Genomic DNA, 8,676 nt, shown 5'->3' with positions numbered 1-8,676 from the left:
AAGTAGAAATCTCTTGCTGCTGTTTTTACGCGCCGTGGGATTGTGCACGTGAAGGGCAGTGAAAGAGAGGACATTTACTTTATCCAGCAGCTTGATAAGCTCAGAGCGATCACGGCTGCTGAGTCTGCTCTCCCCCTCTCTGGATCCAGCGCACTGGTTGCCGAAGGTACCCCTCGTGCTGCCCGAAATAGCTTTCGTCAATAACATCTCTTATGCAGCTGACCTCTTTATTTTCATAGTTTTTAGGAGTACTTTAGGTTTTCTATTGGTAATCTCTTTTCGTTCAAATCTAGCTTGTGCCTTCTCAATTCATATGTGCTGCTCTGCCGGTAATCGCTGATGTAGAGAGACAGAACGAAAGAACTGGCTTCTATTGTTGGCTATGCAGTTCGACAGATGGCGCAACCTAAACTCCGAATGTTTTGTGGGTAAAAATTTATTTTGAAGTTGGTGCTCTCTTGTTGCACAGTTTTATAGTAGCTGATTGCCATTGACCAAAGATAACGCAAGGGTTGCCTTGGGGTCGTAAAGGTTTTTATTTTTTTTTTATTATTATCTAGCCTCGCGGCTCTTACGCTACTGCTGCTCCTCGTCGTTATCCTCTGCGTCGTCGCTTTTCGACGCTGTCTTCTGCGGCGTCGCTCTTCGTCGTCGACTTCTGCTGGTGTCTGACTCATGACGGCTCCTCAGAGACTCTGGATGTTATGCGAACCTCACTGTCGGGGCCGGCAAGGTGTTTCGCCTAGCAGGTAGAACTATGTTCGCCCAGGCACCTTTATCGCAGGCTTCCTAAGCTTGGTCTGGATTGTGTCGGCAAGGTGTATCGCCTAGCAGGTAGATCTAGGTTCGACCTCTTCGCCCAGCCACCTGAGCTCGATTTAACCACGAGATGGTTGGAGATCAGTACCCCAAGTTACTTGATTGAGTCGCTTGATACTATTGAGGTTGAACCGACTAGAATTGTTGTCTTCTCGACAATCTTCTTGCTGTTTATGTGCGTTTCCCAATTTACCTTATACCCCACTATTAATGCAGGTCAATACAAATAATGCAACAGCGAGCAGTCCGCTGAGAATTCTCTGTAAACAGAAAGTGGATTTGAACATTGTCGACATTAATTCACATTAGCTCTTTGTTAAATGTTTTCTTTGTTAGTGAACCGTCAAAAATCCTTCTCTATGACCAGTTGTGTGTGTCAGCGTCTCTAAACGTGACTTGATATTTATGACATATAGTTTTTTTCTAACAATTCAACACGATTTTTTATTTATAGGGACTCAATCAATTTAAACAACCTACAACATTTATGACTTGACTTCGCCACCGGAAGTTGTTCTATTATTTAACTCCAACATTCGACGGTTATTTGAACACTGTGTTCCATTAAGAACAAAAACACAAAAACCTACCCTACAGCCATGGCTTAACTTGGAAATTAAAAAACCAATTCGCCTGCGGGATAATCCCTACAACCGCTGGAAAAGGTATAAAACTAAAAGCCTGCAAATCATTTCAAACAACCTAGAAACTTAGTCACAAAGTTGCCTTCAATTGCGCGATATGTTTTTAATTTAAACCGCAGGGAGCACATAACACGCTACTCAAAAAAGATTTTTGAAATAAGCTTTAATCTCATTGTTTATGGGGAAAACAACCAAAATGCCACCCTTTAGTTTAGAAATATAAATTAAACGCACGATAGGTTCAACTGAAATTATTTCTTGATTTTATTAGCTGTGCTCGGAGTTGCAGCGATTTTGTATAACTGACTTGCCAAAAGCTTGACTTCAAATTTGTGTACATGTTTTCGCTGTAGCTCAGCTGAATAGATAACGCGACAAATGTAGCGAGATAAGAAAAACGAAGAACAAAGCTGCATAACAGCCCTGCGTTTGCAGCGCACACCTATGAGCATTTGACTAGGTGCTGGCGGTCTGCTCTAAACATACTCCCCCCGTTAGGAGAGGCACGGTTCCAACCAAATGGGATTCGATGGGCAGAGCGGCTAGTTTAGTGGCGGCCCTTTTGGTAAGACCTGTAGCTGTCCGGACCACAGCTACTCTGACGACGCCGTCCTTTCCAGGTATGACTTCATGGATGCACCCAAGCTGCCATTTCATCGGAGGAAGGTTGTCCTCCTGAAGCAATACAACACGACCGATTTGGATGTTGGATGTTTTGATCCGCCATTTGCTTCTTTCTTGCAACAGGGACAAATACTCTCTGCTCCATCTTTTCCAGAAGTGCTGCTGCATTTGTGTTATTCTTTGCCAACTGCTTAACCGGCCTTCGCGAAGATGAGTAACGTCAGGCTCAGGAAACCTTGTGTAGCTGGAACCTTTGAGGAAATGCGCTAGCGTTAGCACCTCAAAATTTTCAGCGTTTTCTAAAATTGGACAAAGCGGACGGGAGTTAAGAATGGCAGAAATTTCATATGCAAGAGTTCTTAATTCATCAAGGGCTAAGATGGCTGCACCGACAATTCGGTAGAAGTGTAATTTTGCCGATTTTACAGCCGCCTCCCATAGACCACCGAAATGTGGGGCACGCGGGGGTATGAACTTCCAATCAATCCCATTCGCTAAGCAGGAAGAAGTTATCGAAGCCGTGTGCGGTTCGCTCAAAAATAACTCCTTCAGTTCCGCTAGCTCTCGTTTAGCGCCAACAAAGTTTGTCGCATTATCACTCCAAATAGTAAGTGGACTGCCTCTGAGGTTAATGAATCTTCTCAAAGCTGCAATGAAAGAATTCGTTGAGAGATCCTGGACGACTTCCAAGTGCGCAGCCTTCGTCGAAAAGCAGACAAAGACGGCGATGTAGCACTTGTGGGGTGCTTTGTTCCGGGCCTCTGACCTGTGATAGAACGATCCACAATAGTCCACTCCTGTGGTGTGAAAAGCTGGGTTAGGCTGAACTCGATCTGCTGGCAGGCTACCCATCACGTGTTCCCAAGCCACAGGCTTCATCCGAAAGTATCTGACGCATTTGTTGATGACGCTAGCCACGAACTTTCGTGGCCAATACCTTTGCCGTAAAGCAGCAAGCAACGCCTGTGGCCCTGCGTGGAAGTATTTCTCATGATAATAGACGATAATCGCTCTGGTGACCGGATGATCCTTGGGTAACAATATCGGATGCTTAGCCTCGTAGTCCAAGCTCGCATTTTGAAGCCTTCCACCAACACGAAGTAAACCCTCAGGGCTAAGTATTGGCCTCAGAGAAATCAACTTGCTCTTCGGAGGACAAGGCTTGCCTTGGCTAAGAACCTCATACTCCACCGCTATGTGAACCTGTTGAATGCTCCTTAGAAGCAGAACGGTTCCGAAGCTGATCTCGTCAACGGTAAGATAGATGGTTGAAGGTAATGATTTGGCTCTGCAATTTGAAATGAATCGATAAATGTACGCGAAAACACGCTGCAACTTGTCGAATGAGTTGAGAAACTTGCAGTTGATAGATATGTCAGTGCCAACGGTTCCAATTAGCGCCGTGGAACGTCGTTCCGGAAGGTTCTTTACTGCATCTAATAGGGAGGGCCAGTTCGACGCTCCTTTCAGCAGAAACGGAGGTCCATTTGCCCAAAGGGAGTGCTCCAGCAATTCTTCTTCTAACGTTTACGATAAGCTCAGCCAATAAACACGCTGCTGAAAGTTATAATCTTGGTATTGTTAAAGCTTTTAAGGGAGCTACTCTAGACTTGGCGCAGAGTAGATGTGCTTCAGTGTTGCCATTGGCCTCCGACCGCAAATATAAGCACGCGCCGTAAGCTGCTGTGCTAGCATCACAGAATCCGTGCATCTCTACGGAAGCCTGCGATTGCATTACGAATAGTGGAAATTTTAGGTTCTGGACGATCGACAACTGAGAAGTCAACTCCCCACATGACGAAAGAAGGGGCTCTGGCAGTGTCGTCCCAATCCATGTTAGTGCTCCATAGCTTTTGCAAAAAAAATTTTGGATTTTGTAACAATGGGTGCTATTAAACCAAGCGGATCATAAAATTTCGCAATTTTTGACAACACAATCCGTTTTGTTGCTCGTTGACTTGTTAAAATTTGTGCAAAGTTAAAGAGAAGATTATCCGAAGATGGATCCCAGACCAACCCCAAAGCTTTGGCGATAGCTGATCCGTCGGGGAATTTAATAAATTGCTCTTTATCGCGATCAGACTCTCCTTCGAGAGCGCTTGCTTCATTCGAACACCATTTTCGGATCGGAAAGTGGCCGCGCGCCAGTAGCTCCTTTACCTAATGACGAAGAGAGCTGATGCATGGCTCTTATAGCCAAGAAGGCAGCCGACTTGGTTCCATAAGTTACTGTGTTTAGTTTATAAACACTCAATTTATCTGTGGAGTTCTCTCGCTAAATTATACATTGCAAAAAGTCATCAGGGTACGAAACACGAACGCAGCGGTACATCTTGCAGATGTCTCCACAAAGAGCTTCTTTAAAAAATCTAAGCCGAAGCAAAATATTAAAGATTTTTTGCTGAATTGTTGGTCCTGCTAGAAGCAAGTCGTTTAGAGCTATCCCAGATGTAGTTTTTGCAGAACCATCAAAGACGACACGAAGTTTAATGGTAGTGCTTTCAAGCTTCTGAACAGAATGGTGAGGCAAGAAAAATTGTGGCACCTCTGGATCCCTTAATGCGAGAGACATGTGGCCTAAGTTGAGGTACTCCTGTAAAAATGCCGAATACTGCGCTTTCAGATTGGGGTTTTTATTTAGTTTTGATTCCAAACTTTTAAAACGACGACGGGCCAGACAGTAGGAGTCACCTAAAGATTCGAATCCTAAAGTGGATAAAAGGCGAAACGAATATTGACCATTCTCCAGCCTAATGCAATTTACTTTGAAAAGCTGCTCGCATCGTAAGTCCTCGGCCAGCATCAATGGTTTTTCTGAACTAATGTCTTCAATCTCCCAAAACCGCTTTACTACGGCAGCAAGTGTGTCATCATCTGCATGATCAGCAGGATCCTTGGCAATGGCAGCCAAGACAGATTTGCGATTTAGCATACTTGGCTTCCCTCCAGAAACTATCCAACCAAGCTTGGTGTTTTGAAGCGTGGGCAAGGTGCTATCCTCCATCCTATAGTATTTATATTTGGCTGGTAATCAGTGATACTATGGGTTACAACAGCTGCGAATGACGCACGATAGCTTGCATCCCGTGATTGCGCCAGAATATATCAGAGTTCATGGAAGATTCCCCTATCCCAGAAATTAGTGTGTGCGATTGTCTAAGTTTCAAATTAAGTTGGCTAGCTAGGCGCGTAGTAATAAAGGCATAAATGCACCAACTCTATTTTTTACGTAGATTATAGCAGTTGGAAGCAGCACGTAATTCATTGGCATTGTGTTTACGGTTTGTGGTGGAGAGTGCGTTAAATGGTAATTAGGTTGTGATAATGGAGATGAGCATGACACTAGTGATGATGAAGTCGATGGTAATGGCTGAGAGCTTATAGATGGGTCGGATGATGGAGATGAATCTGAGGTCGATGGTATAGATGACTATGGGATAATGTGCAGTAATGAATGGTGCTTCATGCGACAATGTTTACAATGAGTTGACTTACATTGCTGCAAGCTATGGCCTTTGCGTAAACAGTTGAGGCAAAGGTGCATTTTTTATATCGAGGATTGGAACTCAAGCTTAGAAATCGGGAGCATTTTGGCAAATAATGATCTCTAGCATCGCAAAATAGGCAAATTGGATGGTTTGAGTTAGTAGCAGACGTAATCAGTACACTTGGGTTATATCTATGCATGCTTTTTCCCACCCGATGGCGTGGTGTTTGAATTACCACAGCTTGGTCCAAGTTTTCCATCATCCGGCACCTCTTCTTTAAAAACGACTCCATAGCATCCCAGGTAGATAGCTCAGAGGTTGACAAATCATCTTCCCAGTTTTTCACGAGTCCTTTTATCTAGCTTGTGTGTCACGATATGAATGAGAAATCCATCCAGAATTTGTTGTGTGGTGGCCAGGGTACGGATTGCTCGAAGATGCGAATTCATCCAATCGCTGAGCTCCCGAAGACCCTTAGCTGATCCCTTCTCGACACCTTTTAAACCAAATATTGCCTGAACGTGTGCCTAAAAGTGTAAAACTTTATTATTAAATCGATTAATAAGTAAAGTTAAAGCCTTTTTATAATTTTCATTTGAGGGCTCGAGCGATCGTATGGTTTCCAAAGCCACGCCGCCTAAAGAGGACCTCAAATATTGTAATTTTTCAATATCACTTAGCTTGTCATCATTTCCAATGACCGTGGTAAAAGTTGCAATAAAGTCCGGCCATTCTGAGTACGATCCTTGAAAACAAGAAATCTCTAGATTTGGCAATCGAGGTTTCCTAAATCTGAAAGAAAGATTCGCATTGTTTATAATATAAAAGGATGTAGAATTGGCAACTGTGGAACCCGGCAAATGCAGTTTGCGCAGAGCTGCAAGGGTCCGTTTTAGTTTCGCCTTTAAATCCATTAAGATTGCGGAAAATTCAAACCGCGTATCTTTACTAATTTCGAAAAGTCCAGTTTTTCAAGCGAAGTCTGTGCAGAATCGAATTCCAAGTTCATAGAGTTCACCCATTCCAGCCGCGCGAGGACATCAGATTCATAAAACTGCTCAGTAGCTCCAGCAGTTAAGTAATCTTTCATTGCGTTTAACTGCCGCAAAACGGAACGCACTTTGGCTCGGTAAAACTTGATGTCACTGGGAGCATCATTTTGAGGCTGAATCGCGTCTCCTGGGTTATCCATTTTTTTTTTAATTGTCTGACCGGGTTCAGAGGGCAGGAAACACCCTATGCCTATTGCCGCGCAAATGTTAATGCACCGAGCGTCGCCAACAACGTAACGGACACTTTGACTTTGTTTTTGTTCTTTTTACCGAAATTTTTGCCTAGAAACATTGACTTGGCAAGGTAATGTATGTGACCATACAGAAACACGGCTATTTAAACATACATATATGTATGCAATATACGCGTTTAACAACAATTAAATGCGTTTTCTTTAATGTTTAATATTCCAGCACAACACAGTTTTGCTTCTTTCACAGCGCGAAAATGCTCAAAAAAAACAAACGGCCGGCCGGCAGCGCGCACATAAAGTGTTTGTGTGTTTGTGACTGAGATGCAGCAAACGGCAGCGAAAATAAGTTATTGCTTAAACGATTTTAAACAATGTAAAAAACCGACATGCAGACTCCGATTAAATGAATATCTCGTCGGGGTCACCAAAATGTTTATGGGGAAAACAGAAATATTAAAAATATAAATTAAACGCGCGATAGGTTCTGTAGTATGCTCACATATAGGGTACACACTGTACCGCTTATATCACTGCAACATTGTAGCATTTGCTTATGTCCGAATATTCCCAGCACCTCAAGTGCAAACCAATTCGACCCACACAACAATGTTATGCACATCCTAAATGCATGTCGGCATGTCTGCATGCGCGGCCGATCATTCGGTTACCATGTGAGCATAACACTCTCTCTCTCATGCGCGGCCGCTGCTTGCGCCGCCTATATACATTTACGTATACATTAACATATATATTTAGATACATAAGCGTTGGCCGAGGCGCTGCTCGTGCAGCTATATGAATTGTAAGCCAAGCCAAATTCATTCTTAAGTGAGCATTCAATTAATAAAGCCCGTTCTTAACAGACGGATTTAAAAAGACGAAAGATATTAAAAACTATTCTTTACATGGCGACCGTGACATGTGCGCGAGTAGAAAGTGAGACGGTTTAATTGTTGTATCTGCGCGCTGTGTAATTTTCGTTATTTTGGCCCCAAATCGCGTAAATCGACGAGTTTGGCTAATTAGGGCCAGTGCTTAACAAGTGTGGCCGTCCAATGTGGACGATGCCAATCCCTTACAAGAGGCCCTAGACTTGTGTCCCAACGATGGACCTCGCCCCTCACAATAGCTGAGTACAGGGCACGACAGGAGTCCAGCAAACCCATCCACAAAAGAAAAAGAAGTCGAAAAAGGGTAAAAGTCCTGCAACAGAGACGATTACTGAAGGACTACAGGGATATAGCAACGATCCCGCAGGAGAAGGAAGCACACGCACGAAACATTAAAGAACTGGACAAAATACTTTGCAAACAAGCAAAGTAACGCAACAAGGGCTGCATTTATGCCAATGCCTAAGTTGTCTTTAATTATATACTTCTAAACCCGAGCCGATGCGCGAAAGCGCTGCTCGAAAAATACTAACCTCTGTTAGGCTATATACTAAAAACATATAATTGATATTGGTTTATATAGAGCAAAATATTGTAAATCAGTTATATGAAAATTAACACAAAATTTTTTATTCTTTAATTTTAGCAAAATAAAATTTATGCGATTATGCCAGAAGACAATTATTTAATCAATCAGTTTTGAATAATTAAATTCCCAAATTTTTGTTTGATGGCGTTATTTTGCTGAGTGCTTCTCAGGTCTTAAAAGCCAGGCAGGAATATATGAAAGACAGGAATATTTACGTATACCCATTTAAAATTTCTTTCAATGAATAAATAACAATAAAATAGATAAATTCTCTGCAGAAAATCATAGTAATTACAATAATACCTATATATTGAAAGTACATCTACCCAAAATGGGAATTGTAGACGTTAAGTCAGTGGACTCCACTACTAACGTT

The 8,676-nt window shown here is 42.7% G+C and overlaps 1 protein-coding gene across 1 annotated transcript; it reads right to left on the bottom strand.

The window, feature by feature from the left end:
• Positions 1-3,651: 3,651 nt before the first annotated feature.
• Positions 3,652-5,091, bottom strand: LOC128253205 (uncharacterized). The gene is made up of 2 exons (XM_052981436.1): positions 4,852-5,091; positions 3,652-3,810 (listed from the first exon to the last, which is right to left on the bottom strand). Exons 1-2 carry the CDS (start codon positions 5,089-5,091, stop codon positions 3,652-3,654), a joined length of 399 nt encoding a protein of 132 aa, XP_052837396.1.
• Between the last annotated feature and the right edge of the window lie 3,585 nt (positions 5,092-8,676).

Source organism: Drosophila gunungcola (genome assembly GCF_025200985.1).
Source record: "Drosophila gunungcola strain Sukarami chromosome 2L unlocalized genomic scaffold, Dgunungcola_SK_2 000007F, whole genome shotgun sequence".
NCBI classification, from domain to species: Eukaryota; Metazoa; Arthropoda; class Insecta; order Diptera; family Drosophilidae; genus Drosophila; species Drosophila gunungcola.
Note: the sequence above shows the minus strand (reverse complement) of the source record. Positions and strands in the feature narration are given on the sequence as shown.